We start from the raw sequence: 16,293 nt of genomic DNA on the forward strand, positions 1-16,293 counted from the left end.
ACCTTTGATTTTCACACCCAGAAAGTGAATGGATCTTTACCAGCACACTCAGGGTATTCAGCTCAGCATCCTTTTTCAACATGACTGAAGTATTTTGAGTTGGAAATGAAACTTTCTTTGGAGTTTCTTTGAAGCTGAGCAAAATTATATACCTCTAGCACTTCTTGAAAGAGTGCTTGGAAAACAGTTAAGCTTGGAAAACAAATAGGTATACTGCCAGAATTAGAATAATTTACAGAGTGAGAGGCTCTAATATCTTTATACTTTACTTTTTACTTGATACTTTATATCAAGTAAAATGATAAATATTCTCTGAAAATACACTTGTAAAAACAAGGTCAAGTGACGCAATTATTGTGAAATACAGTTATGAAGCTGCTGTCCAAGGAGTCCCTTGCAAACTCTTCTATAAATGTTTCTGGCTAGGTATTGGGAGCTGGAAAGGCACTTCTGGGGTATGGTCACAGCACACATCGCTTTTGCACACCAGCTGTGCTGTGGCCAGTAAAGAATCACAATTTAGGTGGCTTAAGCCGTTCTACAAGCTTTAAAGCAGCTCAGTGTTGGTGGCACACAAGGAAGAAAAGTTTCCTACTACTTTTCCCTGGCAGTCTCACTAACCCTTTCATTCCTTGTATCCTCAGCTAGATGCAGCTAGTGACACTTTTCTCTGCTTCATTAGGCCACTTGCAAGCTTTGCAAACAGGTAGCTCTCAAGTCAGTCATGGAGCTTTTCAGCTCTTTCCCTAACACCACAGTAGTGGCTGCTTGGAGTTTGTCTCAGCACAAAAGGTCTGACTTTTGGAACCAGACCCAAACTCTAATCTTTAGTCTACTTAGACAGCAGATGAGTTTCTCATTAAAAATCGTTCTTACTCAAGCCAAGAATTGACTTATTCCTGGGTGTCTCATGTTCCAAGACAGTTCTTAAAGAGTCTTTCTTCCCCAACAAATCATTCCAACACGTTAAGCGTCATTGAAAGAACATAATTTCTGAAATTTCATATAGTTAAAAATGTTCCAATCACATCGGCCTGTAAGATCTGTATCTAGTGAGCTGCAGTGAGATCAAGGCTCTCAAATCATACTATATTTTGAAAATTTTATCTCCCTCTTTTTTCTTTTAAATCTGTTAGCCCAGAAGAAAACAACTCAGAATACCTATTTTTAAGTAATTTCTATTCATTATGATGATAATGCATCTGGAGATGCTGCCAGCAGTGATAGCACAGACAAAAACCCATTAAATACCAGGCTGACGTTTGTCTAATCAATCACTTCTCTTGAAGTTAATAGAGGACAGGACTCAGATTCAAAACTATGACAGATCTATGTCCTCAGCAGTTGTATATATAAACAAAGAAGCAAATCTTTAATCTAAATTCAGATCTGACACTTGAAAGTTCAGATCTTTCACAGCGCATCCAACCTCTTTCCTCAAATAGATTTTGATAAATGTTTGTCTACTAAAGTTTCAGACAAAAACACCTAAGAACATTTTTTTTTTTACCTCTGCCATTAAATATTTTGAAGTATTTTCACTTTCCTTCATCCACAGTAGAGTTCCCCACACACCGTAAGTACTATCCTTTCTATATCAAAATATATATCTGGATGAGCTTTTCTTAGACTCCTATTAGTATGAATTTTTAGTTAATTATTAGTATTATGTTAGGCAACTGTCTAGTCTGTATTTTATATCCCACTTCTCTCCTGGAAAAACTCATTTCATGGATGACTCAAATTAAAAGGTAAAGCTTTTTGTGGAAATAGGTAATCTTAATGGTTTTTTATATACATGATAGCAAATCAGCCCTCAAAAAATCAATAGCCCTGTCTTGGATTATTTTTCAGAAATGCAGAATAAAATAAGATCTTGTAACAAACAAGATAAAGAACAGAGCAAGCTACCTGGCTTATATCACTTGTCCACGCGGCTTTCTCCTGTCGCGAAGGGGCTAAAAGGACAACAGTAAATGGAGCAGCATCTGTAGGTTCAACTACAAGCTTGAAATCAAGGTGTCCAAAAACCTGCCCAGAACCTTTTGCTTTATAGTCAGAGGCAAAAAAGAAAAAAAGTGAAAATGTGAGATTTCAAACTATGGGTCAGAGAAAATAGTGATTTCATTTACAATGGAAATTACTTTAAATATCTCTCTGACAAAGAACAAATCCAACCAGGGATTCAAAACAGGGGTTCCATCCATCCATTTTTCACATACACCAAATGTAAAAAAAAGTTACAGAACATACAATAGTGGGAGTCATGAGAAATTACTTTTAAAGATGTCAAATAAGGCTCAAATCCTTCAAAGACTTCCATGTGCACTGTTGATATACTAACAGCGTATTAGAAGCATCACTGAACTTAATGGAACTATTTTCACAGTTCCAGTGCAATACATGCCTAAAACTGTGGGATGGAAGCCAAAATGAATAAGCAAAAAATCAGCTTGGGAATGTATTTTGTTATTTCATTTGAAAAAGGTTGCCATCAAGAATTGTAGGGAGTCCAAGAAAAAAAACTTTCCACCAGTTCCGCCAACTCTCTCAACTCCCATGTAGTTAAGAAATCTAATTATCTGTTTCCTTTTTCAAGACATACACATTTTTTTCTTTCTCAGATCCTCAGAGTGAATTTCTATATAAAAGTCAGCAAATAATTTGTTACACTGTTTCAGCCAGGGCACTTGAAAATCCTATGCGCAATGTCCACATCAAGAGCAAACATAACAAAACAAACCTCTATCCAAGCCAGGACACACATTTTTAAAACATCTATACTACTGAATGAGTTTTTAACACTGTATTTCTCTGTTTGCATGAAAGAGTATAAAACTATATAAAGACTATAAAAGAGCAGCAATTTTAAGAAACTACTTAGAACTATAATTACTGCAAATGGCTTAATGTAACTTACAATCATCATCACTTGCATCTGTCTCCTCAATCAGTGTGCACTCTATCAAAGATAGAACACCTCCTGTCTATGAAAATAAAGAACATTTTCCAAAAAATTTAGACTTTTTTTCCATTTCTCACTGCAGTTATTTTTAAATTTTGATATATTTTAGTCTGAGATTTTACATTACTAAGAGCTTTTAGGAAGATATATAAATTTCACAATGCACGTTTTCCCTCAAGAAATTAAAACACAAGCTATATTATATGACATATTGTAGCATTTTTCTTAACAAAACAAATCAATAATATACTTACATGTGCAAAATTTTTTTCATTTTTACCACATTATAATTTATTTCACATATAGAGACTTGTTCACAAGTTTCAAAATGGTAACTAGAATTTTAGTATGTTCTCCTAAATTTAAATCAAATTAATACAAGGTCTTTGTAAAGGTTCAGTTACATTTAATTTACTTTGCAAAATATTTAAGCTATTTAAAAGGTACAAAGTGAGAAAGCATGCAAACTGCACTGAAAGAGACTGTCTAAGCAGTCTTAATCTCCCAGAAGTAATGTCTTTGTCAATTTAAAATTCTGTTCAACACAAACCATTCCGTAAACTAACTATCTCCCTTCAGTCAAGTCAATACAGCAGAAGTGTGATTCCGTCTCACCAAATATAATTAGAATTTTTTTATAAGAACTTTCCGCTTAAGAGAATATGCTGTTCACGAAAATAGAACTGACTTTTAAAATTAGTTTTATTACAGATCTGTAAAATATCCCTCGGTAATTCCATTGAGTTGGACTGCTGATTTATGCATTGAAAGCTCACATACGTTCAGTGCTAGCTCATACAGATAACACATGCTAATGTCCTGTTTCTAACCCCCAGAATATCAGAATTCTGCAGTTCTAGAAAAAAATTTTAGTTAGTAAGAATTTTGGCTGAATTCTATTTTTTCTACGCACGTAACAATAAGAGGATACAGCAGTCAATTACTGTGCTTCATCTCACTTCTGTTTATAGGAGCACATCAAAATCTCAGGTTAAAAACAGAAAGTAATGCAACACTGAAATTTCACATAAGTTACCAATACATTATTTATTGGGCTGAAATTTTCTATTTTCATTTTGTAAACAGGGTCATAATGTAAAATCTGTACCTTGAGCAGATGCAGTTTTCCTCCCGAACTTCTCGTACAAACTAGAAAGTGTTTTGTAAATAAGAAGCACTGCCTTTCTCCTTCTTTTTTCAAAGATAATGATCCCAGGCGAACTTTACTAAGTTTTCCCCTCTCAACAGAAGGGACTTGAATAAGGGAACCTGATAATAATAAAGGTGAAAAAGCACACTGTAACTATAAAAATATTAAGCAGGCAGTGCTTAAAGTGTTAATGTATTGAATAGCATGGCTTTAACTCCTGCAACTTTCATTCTAGCAAGTATCAATATATGTCAGCATCTCTTTTAAGCACAGGTCCTTTATCTTTCTTGGCACTAGTTTGTTTTTTCTATACGTCAAGTTCAGGACAACAGATTTGTACTTTTCATGGAACTAATAGATCTGACTTTACAACAACAGACTTAGGCAAGCACTGTTCAGACAAAGAGTTGTGGACATGCCGGGACTAGATTTTGGGCAAATTCTTATGCGATTTAAGCATAGTATGAGCACATTGGTCAGAAAATGAAGCTGAGCAGCAAACTCCACTTGCACCACTTTAAACAGCTACTGTATTTGAAAAAGGTACATGACACTCAAGCCATAGAGACAGAGGACGAAAAGAATAGGTTTTGCAGGGAAAGGATTTGTGTGTGGGTGTCTGTGTGCAAGAGCAATGATAACGAAGCAGGTTTCTTCTTCTTAGCTTGTATAATTTTCAGTGCTCCACAGCTCATCTAAAATGTGTTACCAGCAGAGTACTTCTGCAGTAAATTGAATCTGGTTGCATAAGTCTGAATTTGTGGTCTACAGAATTCCAGATCGGGGAAAGCTATGTTTGTTTTATACCTCAAAATCAGTCTCTGACCAACTTTTGCAGATTGATATCACTACAAACACCACTTCTAATTTTAATCCAAAGATCTGGAATCACATTTGGTACTGAACTACAATTCCTCTATACATCAAAGAGAAAGATTTGATGATAGAACTTGTTATTACCAGAAAGTACAGGCAGGACCTCCTAATCTCATTCCCACACATCTGTCTACACTGGCTCTCATCTGACTCCAACATTAACTAGTTAATAGAGCTAAACCAGCAGGAAAATAATGCAGCAAAAAAGTGGCTGACTGAGCTCCCTGATATGGCTCAGTGTATGGTCATACAAGCACCAGTGACAGTGTAAAGGAAGTAATGGCAATGTAGAACAAGTAGGAGGGTAGGAAAATTGGCCTGCTCCTTTTGGAGATGGTAAGACACTGGATTGGCAGTTATATCAAAGTTGAAGCTAGCAGCAGCATCTTGAAACAGTGCAAGCCTGAAAGAATCATCCATATAGTTAATTTAGTTATTAGCTTAGCCATTCTCACCCTAGCTGTCAAAAAATTCTTTAGTTCAAAGTTCACAAGCACAATCTTAAACAAAGAAGTAGAGAGAAATTTAAGATATTGAGAAAGCAACTGCTTATCTACACAATATTCTTCTCCACACTTACCTCCCTTGAACATAAACGTACAATTAGTACTAAGCTATTATTATATACATAAAACTTGCACTGTCCAGCATAGCAAGATACGCACTGGTAAAAGAGAATTGCAACAGCGTAGTGTTCTTTAACAGCCTATTTACATTCAAACCAAATTGTGTATGTCAGAATTTGTGTCATTGCAACAGAATGGTGGAGAACAGAACAGTACTACTGCAGAAATTTGGAAAGGCGTGGAACGTTCTTTAGGTTCATTTAAATTCTGACCAGAAAAAACAGTTATTGGTTGTTGTACCTTTCCCCTGGACAAAACAGCCTCAACTGTAAAAGACCACAAAAGATCATCCCCACGTAATGAAACTGACTTTTCTTTGTGACATTGACAGCTCACAGTGCAACACAAAGTGGTATGTTAAAAAAAATTCTTGAGCAACTTCCCATCTCAGAATTCTTAGCATCACCTTATCTCCTGAAATTCCTCTACACATTTAAGGTAACAGGACTCTAATTGTACTTCTAGCTTCTACTTTGCTTCTTTGAATAATCACATCTATAAACATGATACGCATATAGATATATCTTTGGAATTCATCTTTTTTTTTTTTTTTGGTTTTTCGTTAGGATGCTTTCAGGAATACCATATTGTGTTCTGCTAAGACGGGCTGAAGGTTAAATGCTATGCTTGCAGGGAGCTGAAATGTTACTGTTTAACAAGGTAAACCAAAAGAAACTACAGTTTTTAAATGTAGAAAAAAAGAGATTGTGTCATCTCTCTTTCATATTGAACAACTTACTATTTACAGAGTGAAATAGATCTCCTGTATGTGCTGTACAGCTGACATCTAGCAAGGAGGTTGTTGCATATTTCTGTCAAGCTTTTGTGATTAATGATACTGAGCAATTGCCTCCCATAAATTCTACTACACATTTCCTATTAAGGAAAAAAAGGGTATGACTGACCAATTCACAGCTGTAATAAACAAGTGAGGCTTATTTTAGAACATTCATTAATAATATGGTTTGTACACTCAGGGCAATCTCAGGAATTTTTATCCAGCTACAAACCTAAGTACTTTCAGTACTTCAATACTGCCAGAATAATCACTCCATTAGCCTTTGTTCAAATCTAATACAAAGGGTTGTATTTTAAAAATACATTTTAAGTCTACATGTAACTGCCTGATTTATCAATTTGGCTTTCTCCATTCTGGAAAATTTTTAATTTTACTGTGAGGGTGGCTGAATGCTGGAAGAGCAACCTCATCCCAGAGTCTGTGGAGTCTCTATTCTTTTAGGTATTCAAAACACACCTGGACATATCATCGAGCAGCCTGATCCACTTGACCCCACTTTGAGCAGGGGGCTGGACTACATGATTTCCACAAGACCCTTCCAACCTCAGCTATTCTCTGATTTTGTAATTGTGATATAATTGCCAGTAGATGCAAATCTAGAGCAACTGATGGCTGGACTTCAGGCAGAGTGTCTGGAAAGCCTTGAGGGGCTCATGAAAGTTGTTGAAAGTTTTCCAGGCATTACTCCACATTGGATTGCAGATTGAGACCCACTATTTTCTAACCTTTAGACTACTGAGGACAATGTTCCTTAACTGTTTGCCCTGACTTACAGTGACTTGACACTTGACAGTAAAGTCTGTATCAAAATAAAAGGTAGAGAAAATGAAACCTCAGCAAATCTGAAGGAGGATCCACAACTACATTGTAGAGCGCTGCCATAGCATAACCACAGAATCAATCTCTTTTTAGCAAAATAAAGTACATAGCATACGTAACATGTCAAGGTCGAAATTAATCTTGACAGAAAAGAGCCTGAACAAAGGTAAATGGGCTTCTCTCATTTTATGTGCTGTAAACAGCAGGTTGTAAGGTTGTTTTACCACTAGGTAAGTACTACAACCTGGTATTACCTTTACTTGGTAAAAGATGACATTCATTTTAGATGCAATCTACAATGACCAACATGAGGAGTAGGAACCTAATTAAAATCAGAGGAGATGAACATCACGCTCAAAGTGAGTGACCCTACAGACAGGTGGGAGGAGAAGGGGTTAGAGGAAAGGAAAATGGGCTTGGTATTATTTTATTAGCTCGATTCAGATTTGTCCAATTCAGATTTTCATATGCAATGGATATTCCAAAAGATAAACTGTGATACAAGCTTCTACAGTATAAAGCCTTGTCCAGTGTCCTTTGATAGTACGTGATTCTCCAGAAATAAATCTGAATTTCATTTACTCAAACTGAGGATTTGACTTAGATCTAACTGAAACACCTCCAACAGTAATCTTATTAAGACTGCCTTCCAAGGAAAAAGTAATTGTTTTATTGATAAAACTCTAGGTATACAGACAAATTTTAAGCCAATTTTAAGGAAAAAAAAATATATATATATATAAATCCAAAATATTGTAGTCATATTGAAAAATATTTCAACTGTGTAGTTAAATTGCCTGGTACAAGTCAGTCGAGAATTGCAGCCCACTAATTTTTTGGCTGTGGATGCAATACAATAACCTGCACAACAGCTTCATGTTTTTCTTGAAGCCATTTTCATTTCTTTTCACACACCTGAGTTATAACAAACAATTTAAGAAAGAATCAAGTACTTTAAAAGTGACCATTGTACAACAGTCTTGGAAGCTATTATGGAATGCCTCATAGTTACTTTGGCCACATGACTACAGAAACATCACAGAAAGATTTCAAAACGTACACAAAACCTAGGAAATGAGCCACTTGGTACGTGGCTGTATTCAAATAGCCTAAGTTCTGCTGATGCTATCATACTGAGTCTACAAAAGGCCTCATGAACAGATGCACCTAAATTACATTCCCAGCCTTCTCTAAATACATCTAACACCTCAGCTACAAAGAAGCTTGTACCTACAAGCCAAAACCCTAGAGATCTGTAGCCACTGCATGCAAATCCACTAGCTTGTTACAAAAGATTCAGAAGTAAATTTTTACATAAATGCAGGAAAAACAAGCTTCAGTTACCAAGTTGTCTCAAGTTTTCACTTTTGTTGGTTTACCATTAAGGCAAGGTTGTTTTACCACTAGATAAGGACTGCAATCTGACATTACCTTTACTTGGTAAAAGGTGATGTTCATTTTAAATGCAAAGTCATTTTATCATCATTTTGTGGAATTTAACATCAAATTCCATCTCTACTATACATAAACTTCAGCAGAAAAATGTTTCCAAAATCAACAATAGAAAATAAATACCATATGCCTCTTCCTCTCTCTTTTTGCTAACTGTATGACATTACAAGTGGTTCTACACTTCTGGCAGAACAGGATGCCTTTTCTTCATGACTTTTTGCATGAGTGCTTTTTCTATCTATCCTAACTTCTGCTGAAGCCCAAAAACGCATCTCGCAAGAAAAATAGTGAATACGCTCAGATATTCAAAATATAGCATATTATGTCTGTTCCAGCACTATCAATGGTAGAGTTTTGAGACTTCCCCAAAGTACAGAGAAAAATGGGAACAATCGACAGCTGTTTTCTTTCCTTGCAATCACTACCATTCAACAAAGCTTCAAGCTTCTCCTAAGCTTTTGCCCAAACGTTGGCATGAACTGGAATTGCAATGTTAACTGGGCAGGCAGTCCTGTTCTCCATGGAGTTGTAGGTAATTTCTGTTCCACTGAGGATGACTGTCCAGCCAATATGTACTTTACTGTCCCGTGGGTGCTTTACTATTATTGTGCTGCTGTTTTTCATGGCCCCTGAAAAAAAAACAGCACAGAAGTGGGGCTCAATTATAGCCCAAAACTAATCTGGGATATTTGGTGACTTATCCTGCATAGGATAGTCACAAGGAGCCTTAAGATGTTAGCTATGCCCAGTGGCATAATCTTCCTAATGATGCCAACGCGAACCTTGCTGTTTTTAATGTAATTTTTCATTATCACATAGATCGCTTTAAAGGAGAATGTCTTACCTTGGCGTATAAAAGTTTGGCTGGTATCTAGTAATATATCACAGCCTTCTACTATCATTCTTTCTATGGCTAGATTCTTCCGGATGTTTTCTGTGTCACTCACTTCATCATGCATCACCCTGTCAGACACAATACAAAGCAGACATTAAATTCCCTAAAACGTATCTTGCGCCTGTTTGTGTCTATTCTTCACTTCTGCTCATACTCTGTAGATACAGAAGGTAGATAATGTCCTTTAGTACCGGCTATAAAACAGATGTATTGCAGCACACGATAATTTCAGAGCAAGTTTCTGGTCAACAAAAGGAATCAAAGTAGTTCTTGACAAAACCAAAAAGTTTTATAAGCTTTTTTTTTTTCCTTCTTTCAAATCATTCTTGCAAACTTAACTACTTAATTTCCACCAGTGGAACCAATTTTGTCAGACTTGTTTTTATAGTTTTCCTGGACAAATCTTATAAATGCCACCAAACTGAAAGCTCTTTGCAGCTGTCCTAATTAATAGTCCTTTTGGACTATTAATTAGATTAGGTTACCACAAAAATGGAAGTGTTTCCTAGCTCTTTATATTAATTACATTAATACAATATAATAATATTGTATAATATAATAATATTACAATATAATAATATTAATAATCCCTGCCTTTGATGTTAAGTTCCCACTCTGTTCTACTTCAGTTTACATCCTCATCACTTCCAATTACTAATAATCACTTCCATCACTAACAACCACAGCCTCAACAGCTCATCTCTCACTTTCTTCCACTTCTTTTCATAGGCGTCCTCCCCTTAGACAGAGAAATACAGGTTTTTTTCAAGTATGAACTCAACAGAGAGGTTTACATGGTGTCTTGATCTAAAATATTTTCCTGAACTGGGGCCAGACTGCACCATCTTAGTGTTCCTCTTCCCTCAGAACTACATTAAAGGGATGGAAATGAATCACAAAGCTTTTTATTCTCATGGTCTATACCACCTGCCTTGTGAGTAGAGGAGGATCAATCAATGTGAGCCTGTAATTCTGGATGTTCAGTGATAGATTAGTTGGATCAGCAATGAACTCTTGACTACTGAGCCGAAGCAGAGCCGAAGCTGCTTGATATGCTTGTGCACATAACCCTAGCCAAAGGAAATTGTGTGCTTTGCCTGAACGGAAAGGAGGCTTCTCTACTTCAGATGGCCTCAGAACAGGAAAGAACTTGCCAGACATTGCAGGAATCAAATATAGACACATCTCTAAGAGGTACTGCCTGCCCAACTCTTTGAGAAGCTAGAGCTTGAAGAGGTGGCAGATCATGACCTGCAGATGACTCAGAAAGCTGCCTGTGGAAGAGATACAGCAGGATAAAAAAGGGAAAAATAATAAGCTCTAAATCAATGGGGTAGTGTCCATGAATACCTCATCTGAAGAGCAAAAGAAAACTTAGCAGTCAAGAGCGTTATTCTACAAGCAATTCTTTGGTGAAGTATCAACACTTCAGAAATTCAAAACAAATGCCATAATTTTAGAGTTTGTGCAGCACTCCTCTTTCACAGCAGAAAGCCGTGTTTCAAAGAGATAATGACCAAGTTTATTCCTGAAGTGACACAGGGAAAAGTCTGAGGAGGGTCTGGAAGTTCAGGAAAGAGATTCATTTTGCAGGTTTCTAGCACCCAGTTTGAAAATATATACAAACAGAGTACTATCTGGGGTTACCAGGATCTTTAGCTCCTATTTATTTGCCCTTATTTAAAGTACATGCGAAAATCAATTATTCCATTCATGCATGTGAACTACATCACAGATTAACAGCTGAGTATTGTTCGAGACTCTGACTGCTTCCTGTTGTTATGGGGTATCAGAAATGTCCTTTTTTCTTCTTTTTTAACTATGGGGAAAAAAATATTTCTCTATTTAAAGAAAATTGCTTTGCTCATGCCCAGGGGTAGGTGGTTTCTATAGCAACTCTTTTCCCCTGCCCAAAACATAGGGAGACATTTGTAAATTTATGTCAGCAAAAAATAGAAGAGCCAAAATGTTAGTATTTTTCTTATTTTTTCATTTTCTTTGTTTCAGTTAGGTTTTGTTCTTCTTTTTAGAGGATGAGGTCATTCTTAATAAAAAAGAAAAAAAAACAAATCAAAACAAAGAAAACTGTTTTTTCATTTCAGATCCTTTGATACAAGATTATCACACATCAGGGAGAAAAATCTTACCTTGAAAGTTCTTCTAGCTTAGATTTAGCAAATTCAAGGCTTTTTCGCTCAACATGTTCATGTGGTGTGTGAGCTAGAAGTTCATGAAGTGTTATAATATATCTAGGGATCTTAAAACAAATTAGAGACAACATCAGCAAATCATTTTAAGCAATAATTACAATATCTCTCATTTTCTTTTATCCTGGTCAGAAAAGATTCACAGTGTCTTTTTAAAATGGATATCAACAGTTAAATTGATAAATATACTCTAGATATAACTACTGTCAAAAATACTGAATTTTTCTGTGATAGAGACGGCATATGCATGTTTTCAGTTTGAGGAAACACAGGTTCCATTTACAACATTTAAAAAAAAAAGATCACATCAGAGGCACTCAGAATTACGCTATTAACTTCAATTGTTTCATGCTGCTATCTAAGTGCCAATAGAGAAAATTTTCAAGACTTTCTTGGAGACCGATACATACCTTCCCTTAATTTTAATAGGAGACATGCATCTAGATTTCTCGTGACTTTGAAAATACCAGCTGACCTGTTTGCATACAGATAAAACTCGTATTTCTGGACTTTCAAGAATAAGCACTATTTGACTATTAATTGCCAAGTGGCAGCACAAGGACCCTGCTCTGGCAGATCAGAAGTAGAGAATTTGTTTTTCAGCTTTTTTTTCTTTTTTTTTGTTTTGGCACAAATCCTCATCCCACATTCCCCTTGAACATATGCAAGATTCTGAATAGAGCTCAATCAGTGTAGTTGGAGAAAAGGTCTCTACAGGCAAAGAGTTTCAGGATAATAATGAAATAAAATTAAGTTAATTCACACGAGAATATTTTTAATTAAGCAAGCCGCATCTCCAATCAATCATAATTTCAGCCACACAAAACAATTCGATTGCACATCAAAAATAAACAGTCACAAAAAATTTACAGAGACTACCTGAAACATGGGGTAAGTAAGGAAAGTTTCCAGCATTCGTCCCTCACATGCTGGGTTGGCTTCATATTGCTTCAAGAGCTTGTCAAAATCTCTGTTTTGCTTACAGTTTGCCAGTACTTGGAGACTATACTGATGATTCCGAACAAATTCTTGATATATGTTCAGCATTGGCAGCAGAATGTCAAATAAGTCAGCTAGAAAAAGTCAAGAAATGCTTTTTTTTTTCCAGCTACCCACCTCCTGAAATATCTCTTTTAAGAAACTGCTATGTTCTATTCAAGTAAATTATTACAATATCTGTTCTGTTTCCACTATACTGAGATTTTAGAAACATTAAACTTGATTCTGTTACCTGACAAAACATCATTACTCTGATTAGCTAATAGTCAGATACTACCACTGACAATTCAGGGCCCATGCCTAGGCAAAGCTTAGGGCAGAAGCTAACCCAAAGGCATTTTCATATATGGATTTAAAGAGAGGCATATTACTGCCAACATGGAATGCCCACTATACAACAGGGCATGGTGTTAGTTCTGGGAGTGTGTTTTATTCAAAAAGAACAAAACCTTTAAAAACTAAAAATCACTGTAATTGCAAAAATAGCAACAAGTGAAAGTAGTATCACTAGAGAAAACACAGTAACTTACCTAAAATTAAGGTAGGCCAATTAGCTATTCTTGCTTTTAAACCTTGGTGAAATATTTCATGAAGAAACATGATTGTTTCACTGAAAAACAAGTATTAAACAAACAAAAAGACAATTCAAGTTTTATTTTATAATTAATAATTCACTGAGAAACATCCCTTCCTGATTATCAGTAGGTTTTGCACTTTGCTAGAAAAAACAGAAGATACTTATTATCACGGAAATCAATGCTTCTATTCGACTGTATTGTTTAAATTTTTTAGCATAGTATCTTTAGAAAATATATAGCATTTGATGTACAAACATATTCTAATCATTTAATTCTTTTAAAAAAAAGCATCTATTAAATAACATGTTCTACAGTTCACCAAATAGGTGTTCCAAAAATAGCTTTGACAATGCATTCAGTTGTTTTAAGAGGATCGATAAGATGCAGAAACCTCAGTCAGTGATTGTCATCTGTATTCTCGCTGCTCTTGAAGATCTGAACGCAGCTTACAAGTCTTCTATAACATGAACCTTACTTAATACTGTACTTTATCTCATGAAATCAACAGAAACAGCATTTAAGACATCTAATTGTAAAGGAAACCATCAACAGTAAAGCAATCTCGGTTATTACAAAAGTGAAGCCTGTCTCATAATTAAAAGAAGGTATTTTTTTCCTAGAAGTTTGGGGCAGTCCTGGATGCAATCCCAATCCTATACAGAACTCCAGAAGCCTGCTGACCCATTTTTATGTACTCATTACGATAACATTTGGGTACCTAATGCACAGAACCATCCTTATTTGTAAGATGTGAAAAGATAAGCGAGAGAGAGAAGGAGATTTTTTAGGCAGGACAAATGAATATAAGAAGAAAATTTGGCACATTCATCTACAGTGTCTTATCAAGATTATATGAGGGTACTAAGTCCAATTTTGCTCTCTTAAGAGAAGAGGAAATAGAAAGGGTGACAGTAAATTTGAGAACTGCCCCATGAGGCATGTTTTGTCCTTTCCCTCCCAAAGTAAAGGAAGAAACAGAAAGTAAGGATGCAAAAACTGGCTTTGAACAGAATCACAGACTGCACCTTGCCTTTTACCCAAGGAAACGCAGTTTATCTCGGTGATATCAGTTATGTCAGAACAAAAAAAGCAGGTGCCAAACTTCACTACTGTAAATTAAAGCAGAATGAGAAGAAGCAGGAAAAAAAAAAGCAAACAAAAAAGTAGATACCTGTTGAGGAAAATGCTACTAACATCATCATGACGGATAGGTGGCTTCTTTGAACTTGCAGCCATTCTTAAGGGCCTCAGAAAACAGTTCACAAGAACATAAAGTTGATGCACATACTCAGATTCAGCCTCAACCATGTTAAAAACTATCTGGTTCCTTTTTCTCATACTTTCTGCATGGGGAGAACAAATATAATCTTGGACAATAGTCTTCCATTTTCTTCTACATAACCAGCCCCGCATAAAGCTTTGAACCTAAAATGAACCAAACAGAAATGAAGAATGAGGAAAAAAAATACATGATTTATGACAAGCTTTTCATTGTGGAAATAACCTTTTAAATTCAATGTATTTATTTTTAAAAAATGCTTCTTGCCCAGTATCCTCTAAAAGATTATTGCTCCATAATTGTTGCCTGCATTTTTTTTCAGATTTCTATTTGTTCACAAAACCTCCACAAGTATTTGCTAATATTTGCTACCAGAAAAGAGATTGGAAAGATACACATATTAAAGCCTCTCTCAGTTCAAGCTCAAATGTTGTATCTTTTTATATGTTCTCCATGACAGCAGAACTGCTGTGCACACAGTGTTGTTTTTTAATTCCTTTTACTTCCCCTTAAACATTTCTCAATTTCTAAACCCCTTCCCCAACTTTCTGTGCAAGGTTCTCATGTATGACATCTCAAGGCATTTTTTGATAGCAGTACTACCATAATTCTGAAAGACCTGTTAAGCTCAGTTTGCTTTCTTTATAGATATAATTTACCACATGTATTTAGAGTTACACTGCTTAACATCAGACACCTAGGCCAGCAATACTATTTTTTAGAAAAGATATATTTTTGCTCTTCTTAAAAGATGTCTCTATGTAATAGAAAAATGTACTCAAGTGTAATATCCATTCAAGTTACAAGGAGATTAAAGATTACAGAAAGGGCCTACTTCTGGTCACAGAAAACTTGAGTACATCCTTGCCCTGTTCTTGAGGTGCAAATCATTCATCTTGAAAGATAAATGCAAATGATTAGTAGTAACCTATTATTCTCAATAAACAACTTTAAAAAGGAGCCCAACTGATCACAACTATCAAGATGTAGAATAAAATGAACTATATATAGAAGCAGAACTCTCCTTGTACTAAAAGGGGCTGTTTCTGGCTTCTACTACAATGTTGTATTTATATGAAAAGGAAAATTCCCACAAGAGTACCAGGAGTGACCCAAAGTCAGACAGCACCACCCACAAAAGGTGAGTGAAACTAAATCCACATAACACAGAGGCTGTCACGTAATTGAAGAGATTTAGCACTACGAGAATGGGACCACATCTTCAAGCAAGAGCTCCATTTATGTCCCTTCATTAGGATTTGTAGCAGCCAGCTATGGGCACAGTTCTGGAGCATGGTTATCTCCAGTCCTAAGCAACATTACCAAAAATCGCACATGTAAATACAGTACAGATTAGGTCAGTTCTTTCCCTATTGTTACAAACACTAGCCATAGAATCCTAGAACAATCATCACCAAACAGACTAAATGACAACCTAAAACAATACTATTCTCTGCATTTTCACTATTTGTATTCCAGCTGCAGTGACAGGATGTAAGTCATTCTCTTATATCTTTATAAGCATTTTTATAAGAAAAGAGAATAAAGTCACTATACCCTTGATTCCCACAGGAAATAGTCCACAGCTTAGTTTCAATGTTTCCAGGCAATTGAAGGCAATGTACAAGCTTCATTATACATTGCAAGT

General features: G+C 35.7%; 1 protein-coding gene across 4 annotated transcripts in view; it reads right to left on the minus strand.

Moving 5' to 3' along the window:
- The window catches only part of LOC138064181 (ras-specific guanine nucleotide-releasing factor 2), a 137,751-nt gene that overhangs the window by 66,391 nt on the left and 55,067 nt on the right, over positions 1-16,293 (minus strand). For all 4 annotated transcript variants that reach the window (XM_068925710.1, XM_068925709.1, XM_068925708.1 and 1 more), the window contains exons 5-12: positions 14,538-14,791; positions 13,319-13,398; positions 12,669-12,862; positions 11,730-11,839; positions 9,532-9,650; positions 4,074-4,234; positions 2,921-2,987; positions 1,912-2,048 (exon numbers count right to left, since the gene is read on the minus strand). In XM_068925710.1, the coding sequence (XP_068781811.1) occupies positions 1,912-2,048; positions 2,921-2,987; positions 4,074-4,234; positions 9,532-9,650; positions 11,730-11,839; positions 12,669-12,862; positions 13,319-13,398; positions 14,538-14,791 (1,122 nt within the window). The remainder of the gene's footprint in view (positions 1-1,911; positions 2,049-2,920; positions 2,988-4,073; positions 4,235-9,531; positions 9,651-11,729; positions 11,840-12,668; positions 12,863-13,318; positions 13,399-14,537; positions 14,792-16,293) is intronic.

This window comes from Struthio camelus, chromosome W (genome assembly GCF_040807025.1).
Source record: "Struthio camelus isolate bStrCam1 chromosome W, bStrCam1.hap1, whole genome shotgun sequence".
NCBI lineage: Eukaryota > Metazoa > Chordata > Aves > Struthioniformes > Struthionidae > Struthio > Struthio camelus.